The following is an 18,525-nucleotide window of genomic DNA, read 5'->3' on the forward strand; positions in this document are numbered from 1 at the left end:
CCTCCTTTTGATATGAAGATCTATGAAATCCCCACATCTCTCCTCACTCATTGCAGCTCCATCACACCAGCTCACCTACAGCTCTGCTCGAACACTGTAAGATCACTTTGCTGCGCAGCGGCAACCTGTCATGGAGCAATTCAGCCATACATGTTCAAACTAGAAAGTGATTCTATTTAAAAAAAAATGTGGAAAGCCCCACCCTACAAGTTGGCATGTAGTTATGTATAAAACTCTGTACATCTGAATCTGCTTTTGTGATGGTCAGAACTACTCTGCAATTTCCATGTGGAAAATGCTCAACCATGGAACTGACTACTTATTTTTCTCACGATAAATCTTCCAGCATATAAATGTTAAAAAGACAAAAACAAACTTTATTTTTACCAATAGTGGTTTTATGCAAGTCCATCCAGTCGTTGCTGAGACATTGCTCTCAAAACCGCAAACTTTGACCACATCCTGGCAGCAGATCGAAAGTTCAGAAATCACCATAGTCATTAGGATTCATCCTCGAGGAACAAAAAAATGTCTGTGGCAGATTTCTTGACAGTCCTTCCTTGTTTCTGTCTGCGTTTCCAACATAGCCATCCGTACTCACGGCAACAGCACGGCCGAAAATAGAAATCTGAACATCTACAACTCCATGACAACTGTAATGGTGAAGATCATCTGATATGATTGAGAGCTCCAAAACACTTACAGATTATTCCTCATATAATATGCAGTAAAACATCCAAACACTTAATTCTGCCTGCTGAGGCTGTGACTTTGATCACGATCTTTCAACCATACAGCCCCGCAGCGACAAACGGAAACTGATTGGAGTCTTTTATCCGTTGCAGCGCCATAGGTCTGTTTTCCCATACACAGCAGATGAGTGTCCCCAGCTGTGATCTCAGCACTACGCACAACTTATGTCATGCGTCACTATGAATGAACGCACATCAAAGCAAAGCTCTGGCAGAAAAACAGAAACAGACACATGAGCATCAGTCCTTTAAAAACTAGTTTATTTCCATCCTGACAGTCGAGGAAGGTAATCACAAACCTTGTAACAGAGCTGCTCGGGCGTCATCTACTGCACCGATATTATGTACCTGGAATGTTTTCACTCAATATCATCAATAACTTATGTAAAATATTCTTTACAGCAAAAGGATAGAATCATATATTAAAATACTGTACAGTGTTTTGCACGCAAAGTAAGCACTTTCAACAGAACAGTGTAAGTTCCCAATAGGGGCAGACGTTTACACTTCTTGATTTCTATGGCAGGTAAAGAGTGGTTGAATTAGCACAAGGGTTTCAGGAAAATACAAAAATATAGAATACTGTATGTCAGACGATGTTTAAAGGGAGAAGTAGAGGGTTTTGTAGCAAGACAAAGGACCCCAAGGTGATTGGATGAGGAGCAGCAATCCGGGACCAAAAAAAAAAAAATAGAAATAAGCCGGCGAGAAACATACAGAGGCTGCACTGGTCCACGAAATAATGGTAGAAGACCTTAAACATCCATAGATTCACTGACGAGGCGCGTTTCTTTTAACTCGCACACAAAACATCCGACCTCTAACTTGAATGATGCTGCCAGATAGCAACTTTTTTGTGAAGTAAAAGCCGCCAACGTGTTAAGGTGGCAATTTTTCAAAAGGTTTTGGCTGAGTTTTAGCTGGAAAAATTGCAATTTTTCTTTCCTCTTTAACGACACGCCTCAAAAACATTGCACGTAGGAAATAAACATTTGGTGTATTTACAGTTTAATACAGTACAAACAGCTAGACCTTGGCTTCAAATCGAACTACATTCATCTCCCCCCGGCATTTCTTGCATCTCCTCTCAGCAGTGCATCGACTTGTGCAGCTCTCGAGTGTTCAGCGACAGGTGGCTGCGTCGTGAAGACTTTTACATTCATCATCTCCTTTCGTTTTGCTTGGTCGTTACGCAGAGGGTCCTCTAGCACCCGCGGCGGGTTTGTCATCGGGGCCTCGTCGTGTTTGGGAGCGGACTCTTCTCAATCCCGGACCCTCCTTGGAGAGGTTACCGGTCAGGGCAGCATCGTGCACCTGCTTCATGTTCTCCTGGACTTCTGCCTTGGCGTGTTTCAGCAGGTCGGCCTGGCCCTGAGCGGCAGAGAGATGGATAGATGGGTGGAAAGAGAAGAAATCGGGAGGGAGGTGGAGGACGAAAGGTTGCAGGGAGAGACGGTGAGCACAAGTGGAGGGAGGTTGAAAAAGCGCAAATACAAAAAAGATGAGCAACCAGCTCGAGGCCAGAGCATGTTGTAGCGGTCGCCCCCCTAAAGCTGTTTTTAAGAGCGTCTGTGTGTTGTGTGAGTGTGTTGCTGACCTTAAGGATGGTGATGTTCCAGCTGAAACTCTCCAGCGCTCGGCTGACCTTGCAACCTTTCAGCCCCTCCTTCGTCGCCAGGCTTTGCAGTTTTTCATGAAACTCCATGGCTAGAAAAAAAAATGTAAAAAAAAAAAAAAGCACACAGAAGATCAGACACCATACAATTCAGTATCCTTTACCGGCATGAATATCAGGTTAACAATTGTGCTGAGGATGGGTAATAATGATTAATAATAAGTGGAATATAGAAAATGAAAAACACAGTAAAAGAGAGGGCTGCAAAGTGGATCAGTGGTTAGCATCATTGCCTCGCAGCAAGACGGTCGTCGGTTCACGTCCCGGTGAGGACACCAGGGATCTTTCTGCGTGGAGTTTACATGTTCTTCCCGTGCAGCGTGAGTTCTCTCTGGGTTCTCCAGCTTCCTCCCACAAGGTCCAAAAACATGTTGAGGTTAATTGGTGATTCTAAATTGTCCATAGATGTGAATGTGAGTGTGCTTGGTTGTCTGTCTCTAAGTGTAGCTCTGTGATAGACTGGTGACCTGTCCAGGGTGTCCCCTGCCTTCACCCTGAGTCAGCTGGGATAGACTCCAGCCCCCCGCGACCCTAGTGAGGATGAAGCGATGTATAGATTATGGATGGATGGACAATAAAAGAGCGTAAGAGAAGGGCAAAAAAAAAAGAAATAAAAAACAGTAAATATGTGTAGTGCGTGTATGAGTGTGTGTCATATGTATAATAGACTCTGTCGAAATAATTGTCATATTCAGTGATGTTCTAATTACACGTCCTTCAGCTTGTGGCATTCAGTCACATAATGTGCAGCTACGTCTCCCCCAACACAGTTTTTCACTTTCGTTGAGTTCTGTGAAGTTTGACATTAACAAGTCAAACTTTTAAAAGTACTCCTGCCTTATATCGTTGTCACATTTCAAGAGGAATTACATCTCCGTCTCCACCTCACCTGTCGCGCAGTGACCACAGCCTCTTTCTTCTGTCACTAGTGACGAATTCTCGTGTCGCCCTTTTTCTGTGGCTCAACTGCTGCTACTGAGTCTGTAATTGGTCAGGATCTGTCTCTGGTTTGTATCTCTGACAGTCAAGAGATTTTTCTGCCAATTTATATATAGACGAAGCTTGTTTTGCATCCTGGTTTGAACTCTTCAACATTCAAGGAAAGCATCTTTTATTAATGCACTAATTTGCCCAGACTGTGATTAGTGGTTGGACAGCAGTGTTGGTCTGAGAGTGATCCGTGTTGGGTGTTATCTGATCAGAAGGTCTCCGGAGAAGCTGACAGAAGAGACCTTTGTGGGGACTTTTGAGTTTGTAGCACCTCAAACCCAAGGGAACTCTTCACACATCTATAACATGAGTCAGGTGCGTAGGAGAGGGACGAGCACCGAAACGTTGGGCTAATAAATTTATCATTGCAAGTTAGACAGTGTGTGGGAGTCTGTTTTGTACTTGTGAGTTTGTAGTGCCCGACAGTTCGTCTTAGGGGCTCGATTTGAGATGGAACCAAAATGTAGGTGTACTTTAAATGTCAATAGGTAGCAGCCTAACTCTGGCCTGCATGCATTGGTTGGTGTTGTTTTTTGGTGGTTTCATATGAACCTATAGGATTCTGCTTGTTCCTTTTAGTGTAATCCTGATCATAAACTTCACTGCCATGGATGGTGATTGGTCAGATGACACTGTCAAATATTTTCCGTCCCATTTCTATTTCGTAAGATTTTCGTCCAATTACATAAAATGCTCTCTGTGCTTTTTTATCTAAAGTATGTTTCGAACTGAAAAATCATTAACTTTTTTGTAGCAAAACTGGTCAACGTATACGATATGAAGTGACATTTTTTAAAAAACGTTACTACACTAATTTGGCTCATTTTCAAACCGATGATGGGAAGAATGGCAAACAGTATTCTGCTTAAGGTGCATGTTAGCATTTAGCTCAGACCGCTGCCTTGCATAGCTCCAGACTTTTATTATTAAAATTTGCCTCCGTGTTTCCGATAAACAATACAGAAATCCACTGATGCAGCGGTTCTTTTGGTTGCAATCTCCCGTTTCCACACAGAGCTGTGTCCAAAATGATACAAAACATGATATCACATTGTGTTATTCTGTAAGATGTGACTATGCATAATTTATCAATCGAGCTGTGACATGCTGTCTTTTCTCATTTAAAAAAAAAAGAACTATGTCTGCCCCCTCAAAACACTTTTTGTTAAGAGTTACAGCAGATTTTAGTGGAGCCAAATCAACCAGGAACAATGGGATGATTGATCTATGAATGCTCCGGTCTTGTCTCTGTCGGGTTTTAAAGCCCACATGCTGCACGATTTGACAACTACCAGCACCGCAAACGCACAAACAGTGTTTTCATTGTTGTTTTCTCAAACGACCTCAGGGAGAATGTCAGTCATAATTGTGTGCACTGAAAGTTTAGTACAAACCAAACAAAACAAAAAAAGCATCTATCTGCACGAAGCCATGACTACAAAAATAGGCTGTGGATGCTCTGTGTGTCTTGCAGCGTGAACTGGAGGTGAGCAACATCGTTACTTGCGAGTCTCATGCACGCCTCCTGCTGTTATTGTGTGACCAGAAAACGACAAATGAATCACTGTTCCTGCAGGATTCATCAACACGAGCAATATTCTGAATGTCAAAATGCATCAGTATCTCCTGTAGTAGCACGGTTTGACTCTCACCGGCTATTGAGAGATGAGACTTTGAGTAAAGTTTCGTTTTTCTGACACCTTTTGCCTTCACTTTTCTATAGGTTAATTTCTACAATTTCCCCCCACCCTTATCTTCTTAGTCACTTTTGCACTCCCACGCTGTCCAAGTCCCCACATTCACAAATTCTGAAGTCATCATATTTGCCCAACGATGTTTCCGCCTCAGTTCTGTAAGCCGATTAGTCAGAGAGTTTTCCATCCTCCACCTGCAGGCTTTACTCCAGCACCACTACGAGAACTTGTCCTTCTCATGCCTTGATGAACCGACACTCGACGTAGACTCTTCACAGTCGATGGGGTTGAAGTCAGTCTCTATTCACATCAGTAAACACTGTTAATCTCACCTAATTCGGTCTGGAGTTAAGAATGGATCTCTACAAACCTTGCAGTAATCGATAAGTAGGGGAGGACGTCAAAGCCTTTGTGAGCTCTTAAAAACTTTTTGGCCAAGCCGCAGATTTTGACAAAAATAAAACTGAGCAATGAAAAGATGGAATGATGTAAACAGCGGAAGACAAAATGTGAGCGACAGATGAAGAAAGATACAGAGAGAAAGCAAGAAAGCGTCGTGGAAGCCAGGCCGGCGGCTAGTTAGAGTGTGTGCAGTGAGTTGTGCTGTGTGTCTGGCTTCCTCTGGCCGCCCCGGGCCACTGTCCCACTGTTACCATGGAAACCCGGAAGTGGGTTAACATGGGGCACACATCACTGTGAGCCATCAACGAGAGCCCAGACGTTAAACATGCCAAGTCGGTGGACCACACACACGCGTGCGCACGCACACACACACATGCGCACACACACGCACACACACACGCGCTCGTTTGCTCGCTTGCGCACGCTGAAGAGTAAACAGATTAGATGCAAGTATAATTTACCAATTCCTCACACCTAATCCCTCTGTCACTAAACGTCTGCAAAGATGGACACACACCTGCACACACATACGTTGTCACTGCTCCACATTCACACACACCTACATAAGTTGCCTGAATAATAACCTTTACCGCACGGTTGCTAGGCAACTCGAAGCCTACGTGCCAGTGTACTGTGTGTGTGTGTGTGTGTGTGTGTGTGTGTGTCTATCTATTTCCCTGTGAAACCAAGCGAAGCCAGAGGAGGGAACAATATTTCCAAGCCAATACTGGGACAGCGTGCATACACAGACAAACACACACAGAAACAGGGTCCCGACCCGGAGGCCAAAATAACCTTCGGGGGGCCAGCGAATCAGGATGGAGCAGGCATTGCATCACCTTCGCTCCCTTGTCCTCTATCTCAACTGTGAGCAGTCGAGATGGGAAAGAGCTGACTTCCAGTCTGATGTCATTAAGAAAAAAAAACAGCTTAGAAGCGTCTCATGAAGTGTAAAATCTATACTTCCCGATGAGAGTCTCAGCACGATGCAGGTCAGGGCCCCGAGGGAAAAGCAGCTGATCAGCGGAGGCTAATAAAGAGTAAGTTCATTCAAATTTACAGCCAAGTGTCCTAATAAGGTGTGTCACCACAACCCTCGCTGGGATAGATCATCCAAGTGTGTGGACCTGGAGGGAAAAACAGCATACTTCCACAAGATTCTTCTCCCTTGTGATTCACATAATTTCCCCACTCAGCAAACAGGCCATTGTACCCTGTATGTATGGGAGCATTTGCATAATACTCTATTTCTGTCCTCTTATTTACTCCCGTTTTTTTTTTCCTACTAGTTCGCCACTTCAAAAAGGTGTAATGTTAACACATGCTAGCCTATGTGCTAACATCACACACAGGCTAGAATATTTAGCAAAGATGTCTGTAAGCTTGTGTTTTGTTTTAAAAGAAGAAGAAAAAAAAGACTTTATCAACTCCAAAATATCGATGTAAGTATAAAAATTGGACTCTATCATGTAGGCGGCAAAATTCTACCTCTGGGAAAGAAAAGTGCCAAAAAGTGCAGTTCCTCAAATGTCCACTTGAGGCTCTAAAATGAATCAATCATGTTAAAATGCGAAACTTCACAGCAGAAATTAACATGTTTACAGCTTGTAAAAAAAACCCCACAATTTTGGTCTCTAAAGCTAATTTTCCTACAGTACAGTCGTCCTCAGATTTATTCATACCCTTCCATTAAAGAAAAGGCAAAATTCATAAAAGTCACTCAAATAACTAGAAACTGAAAAAAGTAATAATAAATAAAAATTTGCAAAATTCTAATTTAGTGAAATAAGACATTGCTTTTGAATTGTGGTTGAAAAGAATAATTTTTTAAAAACAACAACAACAACAAACAAAACTGTCCCAGACAAATTAGAGCACTTTGCTGATGAGCAGTGGGCCAAAATCAAAATAGCTGTAAACAGGTGCAGAAGTCTGATTGAGAGTTACAGAAAACACTTGATTTCATTGATTGGCTCAAAGGGTTGTTCAGCAAAATATTAGTTCACGGGTCCCATCATGTTTGTTTGCCTGTTTTTTGCTTGTTTAATATTTCTGTTGAACTACAATTCAAAAGCAATGTCATGATTTTCAATTAATTTTAATTTATTATTACTTTTGTCAATTTCAACTTATTTCAGCGACAGTTTTTTTCCCTTCTTCAATGGGAGGGTATGAATACATTTGAGGACGACTGTACTTGGGGTGGATGTTTCTATAACTCACCTGTTCAAATTGTATTAAGGCTTAAATTTATGCGTAATTAAGCGCATGGCTGCTTCGAGAGAGACGTGGGTGCCTTCATCATACAGTCCAAGGCCTTGAGATTTTTTTTGCATAACCTGCTTCAGCTCCACTCGCAGTCCCCTTCTTTGCTCATTTTCAGGAAATAAAAGGAGTCTGACAAGATGGTGATGAAGACTCTGAGCTTAAAGCCGCTCTTTATAAAACCTAAGGCTTACATCTTGAAGGGCTTGTCCATCTTTATATAAAATCAAAGCCAGATAGCACCGACTTTCAACTACTCACGTCTGAGAGGGTGAACTGAATTTCATACGTGGTGATCACAGCATTAAAAAAAAACAGGATTTCTTTCCAGTAAGTCTCAACTGTCCCAGTCTGGATAAGGCACAGGCCAACCGCCATCTGTTTTCTTTTCTTTTCTTTTTTTTAAAACTAAAATTAGTCCTGATGAAAACTGTTGACAGTGAGAGCCAGAGCGATGAGATTCTTGTTCCTGGAAAGGCATGCTGCTGAGTAAAAATGAGAAATCACCTCCTGATGATCTCTGTTGTGCTAACTCCCTGTAGTTCAACTTCTCACCTCGCTGCAAGTGAACTCCAGGGTGTGACACAAGTGAAACACACTTTCAACTAGAGGCAGCAGCAAATCAACGGATTCTTAGTTTGGTGTTATCGTTACACTTTCACTTAAAAAAAGCGATAACGAGGCATATATTTGATATCTCAAAACCAAAAATATCTGCATGCACACGCAGCACCAGTAATGACTGATAAGCAAGTGTTTTTCTATTTTAGCCCTCTAACACATCCTGATGCTGAGGTGGGTTCACTCTCTTTTCTCCCTTGGTGTTCTTGTCTTCCTCGCAGCACTGCCTCGAGCTATCCATTCATCTTCCCACGGCTTTTGTCTCCCTCTCCGTTTCATCTCTCGGCTCTGATGTAACTTCCAGACATCCATCTCTGCCACCACCCGTCCCCCGGCTCCCTCCAAGTGACCCGTTTATGCCTTCTTGCTGCTCAAACCCCTCTCCCCAGACTGAGGACTGGACCTCCGCCTCGGAGTCACCTGATCACCATCTTCACTTTGTACACACAGGAAGAGCTTTGTTCATTAGTTCAGGCCTCGGGCTCTGCAGCAACTCTTTATCAGATGAACATGCTGGCGCTGGGCTGACAGCACAGGGCTAGACTGTCACACTTTCATATCTCACTCTGTTTACATGTGATCACACATGATAAAAGGAGATCCGCGATAGAGTGCAGGGAGGTACGACAGCATCACAGCAGCGAGTGACCTCCGCCGCAGTCGTACCTACAAAACAGATGCCACGTATTATTTGATCACTGCGTGAAGCCGTGGCCCCAGAAAAACCTAAAATAAAGTCCGGCGGAGGATGCGATGAGCGGTCTGGGAGCGGAGTGAAGCGGGCTGCAAATCTGTAAACAACATTCATCTCCGTCAAATATTCTCTTTCTCTCTCCAGCGGTCTCAACTGAACCATCATCCTCCTCTCAAAATATCACTTTCACTTTATCTTTAGTTCTCCTTCATTTCACGTTTTCTATTCACGCTTTTCTCAAGGGAGGAATCGGAGGAGCTGACAATTCTGCAACCCACAAAAAACTTCCAGTAAACATGTAGATGCTTAAATGTCTGTCTCAAGAGTTCTTTTTAAAAACTTTTTTGTAAACATATGACGTCTTAAACTGCAGCCATCACATAGAGACTCATACATACAATATATGCTGTGAATGTTTTTTTTTTTCTTTTTCTTTTTTTTCCCACGAAGCCTCTGGTTAATATTTCTAAATGTCAATCACAGAGTCTTCTGGGTGACAGCCAGGGACGGATCGGGGTGAGGAGCGTGATGTGGGTGATGTGTGTGGTGTGTTCGAGGGGTTGTTTATTGCCACTATGACAACAGTCTGGCTGACTAATGTCAGAAGACCCAAGGGGCCCTGCTGAAGTAAACAAACCTCTGCCAAAGATCACAGGAATGATATCAGCAGGTCAGATATTGTGCCCTTCACTTAAGAGACAGAAGGGTGATTGACGATGGGAGTTGTGCCAGTTTAAACCCACTCCATCCAAAACATACAGATGAACCGGGCCAGTAAACAGCCTCATCTAACCTTGTGTAACACTGGTGATTAGGCAGATGTCTGCAGGAGATGGAACTGGGAAAAATATGGTGGGAGAGGAGAATGAAGGAAAGGAAAGGAAAGGAAAGGAAAGGAAAGGAAAGGAAAGGAAAGGAAAGGAAAGGAAAGGAAAGGAGCTAATGACAAAAGAGCAGCGCTGCAGTGTATATAAAGCACAGTTCAAGAGGCTGTGTGGGAGTTGTCACGAGTGAACCAGGAATATGGGAATAGCCTGGTTTCTACTCATTACACACACATCATAACACACGCTCTACATAGCAGCGTCTCACATACACACCAACACACACTCACTCCTACATACCCACTGACTGTATGTGGAGGATCCTGTCGTGGAGTCCGTCGGAGAGCTCGATCACAGCTCTGCTCGCCTGGACCATCTGCAGACACAATAACATACATTAGCATGAAACACACACACACATACACACACAGCTGTAGTGCACCATAAACCCTTAACTTATTCTACCAGCTTGTTTTTGGTGTGGAAGTTGTTTTTTCATACTCGGGTTGATATTTTTCAGAATGAAAACATCCAAAATTCACATTTTTGGTCTTTATTTTAGGAAACTTTGTCACTTTGCACCGTATATTTCAGTTATAATACATATCTTTGAGATCCATTTCTCAAATTGAGTTTTTTTCTCCAACTCTGAGCCAGATATCTCCACTTATAAACTTCCCAGTTTTATTACTTAATATATTCTGAAGGTTTTTACAGGGGGGATGTATTCATATATCATTCACATGCAGCTTAATAGAACATTTTACTCACTCAAATATGGCCACAAAAAAGAAGAAAAGTCTTGCTGTGACAGCATTGTCTGATTTAGTGATAAAATAAAAAAGATATCCAAGACAGTCAGCCTCCTGTCTGTAAAAACCTTTGACTCTAATATGTCATCACAGTGACGCTAACATTTTGAAGCTGAACATAACTTTAGATTTCTGGCGATGAATGCAAATTATGTCATTTTACAACATCCCATTTGCATGTTTATAGAAAAGTTGTAGAACTAAAACATCTTTATTGTACATAATCTGCTGGGGAAGTTTCATATTGATATCTATTAGTTAAACGTTTCACCCTTTTCAACTGGAGAGTCTCCCCTAAAGCACCCATTAAATCAGTTTTACTGTCTGCACTATATGCTACAAATTAAAGGGTGACAACGCGTTGGTGTAAATCATTTGACAGGTGAATATTTCCAATTTTAATGCAAATACTATTACAATGTTCCGCATATGTTGGCTGTAAATTATGGAAATTCTAACATAGGAAGTATGCATGTGAAGGCACTCATAGAGACTAATGTGACAGCTCTTTTACAGTAATGACCACACGAAACACACACACACACACACACACACACACGAGCAGCTTCCGCCTGATTAATTCTGCGCCTCCTTTCACAAATCCTGCTGGGCCTTGACCCCTCTGTGGGGGAAAAAAAAAATGCTGTTCAACAAATAAGGGATTAACTACAGAACACTACATTGACCAGATCCAGTGGAACAGCACACACACACAAACACACACACACACACACACACATGCTCATTCCCATTTCCTGTCTCTGTTGTTTGCCGCTCCCTTCAGGCATCAGGATTGAGGTGTGGAATCCATTTAGCTGAACAACATTTAAATCTATGCTAATGGTATTCAGCACCAGTGTGAGCTCTTTCTCTTCTGATCCGCTTGACTGGTGCCGAAACGTGCACGCACAGACACACGAGCCAGGCGCACGTGCACGTTCTTACTTACACAATAATGCACGAACAGTCGCCGGCGTATGCAGATTCCAGTTGCATAGCAATGACAAACAACTGTAGTTAAATTAAAGTGTCATGGCTTATACACCAAAACCTTAATCATGACTTAACAGGGCTACAAACGGATCCATTTATCTCCACTAGGAGCCAGTTTCTGGACGAAAACCTGACTGTCTCCTTTCCTTCACATACGCTCTCACACACATCACATATGCCGTCTGGATGGTGTTACTAAATTGGCAATTCATACAGACTGTCCATCATCCTGCACCAAGAGATTCCTGTGGAAAATCTGATATGAAACATGAACAAGTGCACTTTGAGCAAATATCAATTTAAAAAATATTGCTGCAGCCAGACATGACAATAAAAAAAAATAAAAAAAAGAGGCGTGATGTTCTTCACGTCTTTTAACATTGGAAGACAGACTGATTCTGGTCCACAGCTGTGCAAAACCCCAGTTATGTCGGACAGCCACAGTCCAGCTAGACGCAGAGGGAGAAAGAGGAGCGCAGGAACCGAAAAAGATTAATGAGTGAAAGTAGGAATGGGGAGGGCACTGAAAGACGGAGACAGACACCAAAGGGAAATATATTGAAAGTGAAATATGAAAGCGAGGACAGAAAGAAAGGTCTGATATCGCACATGCCGAGCAACCTAAACCCACTCAAACTCATTGACTGATTGAGGAGTTGATGAACAGACCAATTGACCTCTCTGACCCCCTTTCTTTTTTGTTTCCTCTCTCTCTCGTCCTCTCTCTGTGTTTATTTCCGCGGGGGAGTTCTTCTCGATGGCTGGATTTATTTTTAGACATCATTATATAAATTAAGTCTGTTAAATAACTTTCTCCTGGCTCAATGAAACGCTGCGGTCTATTTGGGTGGAAAACACACGGTAGCTCGAGGCCAAGGTGAGGATGTCGCTGGTGTTGTTTACGAGACTTAAGGCCAGAACAAATGAGGATGTTGTTGGCTACATAACAATGAGAGCTCATTTTGCCTTTCAGGACACATTGGTTAAAAAGGAAGCGTTTGCTCGGGAGGGGGATTTTCCAAGAAGTCAGGAGATGAGAGGTGACTGATCTGTTGCTTTTGTTTGCTCTTTCCTTTCTTTTGATAGATTTCAGATTTATGAGCCATGTCAATTCTTTTATCTGATGCAAAACAGTAACAGTAATAACCCTAGGAACCCGAGAACAGACCAGTGGTTTTTACCTTTGCTAAAATCACTAAAATGACAACAGTTATCAGAGCACAAGACTGAAAGAATCGTCAGGTTTTTGGCTTTCAAATGGTCTTTAAACTACTCATCTGGGACATAGGATTCAACAAAACCACTTCATTCTAAAGGTCTTATTTAAAAATATGTCAAAAATAAACCATTTGCATTAACCAAATTCTGTAATAAAAAGCAAAACAAAACACTTTCTGCACTTTGCAACCAACAGTTTGGTGATAAACCTTCAGGAACCTTTCACCGGAACTGGGCTGAACTGCAGGATGTGTACAGAGCAGATAGGCAACACGTATGAAGACAAATTAAAAATGTCAGCTGTAAAACATCTACAGTATGTTATCATTTTCCCAGTCTTGAAAAAATGTTGCAGATTTTTCTTCTCTTCAGTTTTTGTAAATAACTGAAGAAATAAAATGTTGTTTTTCTATGATGTACAACATTAGAAGCCGTCTACTTCTAGAGGTGTTTGTGCTGTTTTCATAGAGGTGCAAAAATGTGGCAGGAACAAGAAACGCCCAGACACTGCTTAGGGTTCAGAGGGTGAACTGTCAAGTCTCTTCCTTCCTCACCATTTCGTAGGTAGAGACGACTCGGCGAAGTACATCAGGCAAGGGCCCCTGAGGCTCCAGGGTGGGGTAGTGGTCTCGGAGGTCAAAGAGCAGCAAAGGCGTCCCCTCCGGTCCTGATACTCTGGAGCTCAGAGCCAGCACGCACTGCATGAGGTTAGCCACAGCCGACACCCCGCACAGCTCCCTGAACACCGCTACCGAGTTCTGTGGAGAAAACAGGAGGATGCACAGATAAAAACCACCACATTTACCTCTTTTTTTTTTCTCCTCTTTTTAATTTTCTCGTCCTGAGGGAAATACACAACAAAGACAGGAAATGATATCAAAACAAAATAAAATTTGTGAAATCTCTTCTTCGCTCTCCCACTTGACTTACTTCCTGCCACACACACATATGCACACAAGTATGTCAAAAAAAAAAGAAAAAAGAAACAACTCCTGCAACACAGGGATTTGTCTTTTGTTTCGCTATTGATTTCTCTCCAGCAGTTGTAGTAGTTTGGAAAGAAATGGAAGAAACCCAGTGATGTGGATAACAACAGTCCCACCACACTGATAGAACATATAATTACTGTTTTAGTGACACAAACACGCACTGACCACAAATTGCTGCCTGGCCCATAAAGGTTAGTCCAGCTTTTAATAAAAAAAAAAAGGGCATAAAGAAACCCAAAACTACTTTTTTTGTTTTTACAGCTGTATGCATAATCACCATTCTTAAAATATGATTCAACATATAATAGACTATTCACAGATGTAATATACAGTTTTTCTCACTGTGAATCTGTTGACACTTTTTCCAGTTAACTGCAAATTCTCACAAAATCTCCTCTAAACCCATCCATCCATCCATCCATCATCTATACACCGCTTAATCCTCACTAGGGTCGCGGGGGGGCTGGAGTCTATCCCAGCTGACTCAGGGTGAAAGCAGGGGACACCCTGGACAGGTCACCAGTCTATCACAGGGCTACACTGAGAGACAGACAATCAAGCACACTCATATTCACACCTACAGACAACATCATGTTTTTGGCTGTGTGGGAGGAAGCCAGAGAACCCGGAGAGAACCCACGCTGCACAGGGAGCCCGGTGCCCCCACCGGGATGCAAACCAGCGACCTTCTTGCTGCGAGGCAACAGTGCTAACCAACTGCGCCACCCTGAAGCCCCCTCTAAACCCAATGATGTTCAGTTATTAAAAACTGAGGAAAAAGGAGTAGGTCCTCACATTAGAGAAGCTTGTACACATAAACTCTTGATAAATGACTTGAATAAAATTAATATATAATAAATGAAATCACTGTTCAAGTTCTGTCATCAGTGAATTGAGAGCGTGTAAGAGAAGACTGAGTTGATTCGCTCTTTACGTGTATAGTAAATTTATTCATATCCTCTCAATAAAGAAGGAAAAAAAGAGCTGTCACTAAAATAAGTTGAAAACGACAAAATAATAAATAAAAAATTTAATGAAAATCATGACATTGCTTTTAAATTGTGGCTGAACAGAAACATTGAAACAAACAAACAACAACAACAAAAAGAAGCATGATGGGACCCATAAACTCATGTTTTGTTACTGCAATCAAGTGTTTTCTGTAACTCTCAGTCAGACTTCTTCTTCTGTCGACAGATATTTTGATTTGGATCCACTGCTCATCAGCAAAGTGCTCTAATTTGTCCGGGACAGTTTTGCTTGTTTTTAAAATTATTCTTTTCAACCACAATTCAAAAGCAAGGTCTTATTTCACTACATTAGAATTTAGCAAATTTTTATTTATTATTACTTTTTTCAGTTTCTAGTTATTTGAGTGATTTTTGTGGATTTTGCCTTTTCTTTAATGGACGGGGATGAATACATTTGAGGACGACTGTATGTATCATCAACTCAATAACAGCTGTGCCTTTGTTTGAACAGATTGGGGGTATTCTAAACACATTGTCACATTATCACATATGGCGCCAGTTGATAATAGAGTGCTAACAAACTAAACATTCACTCTTTCTCACCTGCATGTTTCCCCTCAGGTCAGTGGCTTCTCTCAGCAGAGGAGCAGCCATCTTGAATACTTCATCCACAACCCGAACTCCTAAATCCCTCAGAGCCGTGTAGTCCCGCCCCTTACGGGCCTTCCGCACTGACAGGCCTCTTTTGTGAGGCTTTCCCCCTCCTCTCCGATTGGTGAGGGCCACGTGGACGAACAGCTTGGCGTGAGCAAGCTCCTCCCCGGTGAGAGACTGGAGGGGCACATGCCGGTAGCCCGGCTGGAGGCACTCCAGAGGTATGGTGTACTGACCTGCAAGGGGGTGGCAGAGGAATCACATGTAGGTTACTGATGTGTATACAAGCTTAAACTACAAAATGCCTACAGGTCGTGTGTGATTTCATTTACAGTAAAACTGACCTATGAACTCATCCCCTATAAAGTCGTCATCCAGCACCACGAAGCGAACCATGGCGAGCTCAGGCAAGTTAATCTGGAACTCAAAGCTCTCATCAAAGATGGGGTTGTCCCCATTCTGGGTCACAGTCCTGGTGCGGCGCTCTGTGCAGTCAGCTGGGATGCCATGGATCTCCACATACACATATGGGTCCACCACATCCCCTTTGGCTCCAGAACCTCTTGGCTTGGGCAGATTCTGGCCGCTAATCACCTGGGACAAGGAGGGATGCTATTTATGCACTGCAGAGTTTTCAGGACATACTCATTTATCCAACTTTGGCCTTATTTTAATATCTTTGACCATTGACTTTATCAGTTGTAATAATATTATACTCAGACAAATCATTGCTGGCTTCTATGAACTGAGTGATATCACTACAATGAAGTATGGCAGGGCAAGAAATGAGTGCTCAGATGATCAGACTAGTTCTGAACAACTTCATTTAGAATTAAAACTTAAAGCATGCACATCAAAATGTTTTTTCACCTTGGTTTGTTTTTCTAAATTAGCTTGGCTGACCTAGAGGATGGTTGAACCCTCTGAACCACGAGCAGTTTCTGGGTGTTTCTTGTTCATGTCACATATTACTCATTTTTCACAGCAATAAAAAGTCCTGCACCTCTGTGGAAACAACACAACTATGACTAGAAGTAGTCAGAACTCAGAATTTTTTTCCGTGCACAATAGCATTTTTATAATGCCATAAATCATAACAAAGCTACAAAAATGTACAACATTTTTCCAAGCGCCCACAGGCGTTACCGACACTGGAAAAAGTGGTTAAAAAAATGTGTACTATCGATACTTTACAACTGATAAACACAGCTTAAAGTTCAGCCCAGTTCTGCCAAAATGTCCCTGAAATTTTTACATAATCAAGTTGGAGCTAATTGTTTTCTTTTGGCGAATTCATTTAAATGAGTCATGTATGTATCATAAAATGATTTTGATGAAATGTTGTGATTTTAGGCTTAGATTTGGTTAAATTCTCTGTAAGAACGACACCTCACACATGAGTCGTTCAAGGACCAACAGGAAATTGAAAATTCAGTGACTCTCTAATTTTGCTGTATCTTGATAAATGAATGTGTTTTTGGATGTTTTTGAAAAAGATGGCATGCATGGATGGGTTCCATGGGATTCAAGGTTCAGAGGGTGTAAAACCTGTCTTCTTTTCAGCCAGTTCCTAGATGTTATTTCCCAAGAGAATGGTGGCTAAGTTCTAATAAAATGAATTATTCTTTACAGTTTAGAAGAACATAAGCTTGTGCCCATTACAGGGGGTATGTGTATTATGGTCTACACTTGATTCCACCACACCTTCACATGAAGCAGCTGTGGAGAAACACCAGGCACCGTGTCTCTGGTGTCAGCACTGAAATAAGACACCTCCTGCCGCATGATCGCCGGCCGCAGAACGTAACCACAGCTCCCGTTCTGCCGGAACCAAGCTGTGTTCAGGTCCATCATCAGTCCTGCTGTCTGAAAATTCATTGATACAATCTGGCAACCGCACTTCCAGAGGTCTTGGGGGTTCATGTTGCTCGAATCAATGCGCATAGGGTTGGGATACACCCGTGACAGGAAATGCTTGTTGTGGTTGACGAAGTCACCGGGGCTGTCACCAGCCAGACGCACAGCCAGAGACTCATGAAAGGAACACAACTCCCAGGGTTTTTGGCTTTTTGATGATGTTGGAAAGTCAATGAAGCGAACAGAGCGGCAAAGAGTTACTAAGTCAGAGAGCTCTTTTAACAGCAGGAAACGTTTAGGAGGAGGATGAAGAGGAATCGACTGAGAGACAATTGTGTAGGCGACACTTTTCTGCACCATGTCCTTCTCATTTGCTCCAGGCGCTGTCCCTCCACTATTAGCTGCTTTCATCTTTTGGCACATTTCTGCTCCTTCATCCTCATCGCTTACATCCCCGTCATCCCCATCAGGATCTGACCCCAACTTTTTACCTTTTATCAGGATTCGATGCCTTAAAGCATGTGGCGATGGCAGGTACGGGGCCCCTTCATGTGGGAGATCTGTGTACAGCCTCTCCCCAAATATCCTCATGAGATGTTGCAACAGCACTTTCTGCTGTCGGGGAGAACAGTGGTTTTCAATGCACAGAATTAACGGATAGTCGGATGCCACGAATGCAAACCGTCCGATTGCCTCTAACACACAACGCAGGGCCAGTGGTGGGGAGAGGGTGTGCCCAGTACACACCACTGGCTCCTCATCGGGGCCATCCCAGACGTCCACCTCCACACATCGGCAGCCCATCTTGAGGGCGCGGATGTAGCCGGAAATATCGGAGGGACCTCGAAACTGGTCCTCGATGAGGTAGGTGTTGTGGGAGGAGTTGATGTAGTAGTGAGACAAAGGCTGGGACATGTCCTGGCACACGTAGTCATGCTCCCGGTCAAAGAGGTGGCACTCTGCTGAAGTGAGGTAGCTCGTGAAGCCATCCAAGGACAGGTATCCCTGCTGCCGTCCCTCCTCCGATGGCTCATGGGACTGGATGAGTTTCATGCTGGTTTCCTCACTCACCTAGAGGGAAGAGCGCGAGAAGAAGATGAGATAGAGATTGTCT

General features: G+C 42.8%; 1 protein-coding gene across 1 annotated transcript in view; it reads right to left on the reverse strand.

The window, feature by feature from the left end:
- Nucleotides 1-995: 995 nt before the first annotated feature.
- The window catches only part of LOC103364613 (inactive phospholipase C-like protein 2), a 37,211-nt gene continuing 19,681 nt past the window's right edge, over nucleotides 996-18,525 (reverse strand). The window contains exons 6-12 of the mRNA XM_008291775.1: nucleotides 17,259-18,482; nucleotides 15,899-16,148; nucleotides 15,504-15,790; nucleotides 13,495-13,698; nucleotides 10,218-10,293; nucleotides 2,350-2,459; nucleotides 996-2,123 (exon numbers count right to left, since the gene is read on the reverse strand). Of these exons, the coding sequence (XP_008289997.1) occupies nucleotides 1,941-2,123; nucleotides 2,350-2,459; nucleotides 10,218-10,293; nucleotides 13,495-13,698; nucleotides 15,504-15,790; nucleotides 15,899-16,148; nucleotides 17,259-18,482 (2,334 nt within the window). The 3' untranslated portion in view covers nucleotides 996-1,940. The remainder of the gene's footprint in view (nucleotides 2,124-2,349; nucleotides 2,460-10,217; nucleotides 10,294-13,494; nucleotides 13,699-15,503; nucleotides 15,791-15,898; nucleotides 16,149-17,258; nucleotides 18,483-18,525) is intronic.

This window comes from Stegastes partitus, unplaced genomic scaffold (assembly GCF_000690725.1).
Source record: "Stegastes partitus isolate 25-593 unplaced genomic scaffold, Stegastes_partitus-1.0.2 Scaffold762, whole genome shotgun sequence".
In the NCBI taxonomy this organism is placed as follows: Eukaryota; Metazoa; Chordata; class Actinopteri; family Pomacentridae; genus Stegastes; species Stegastes partitus.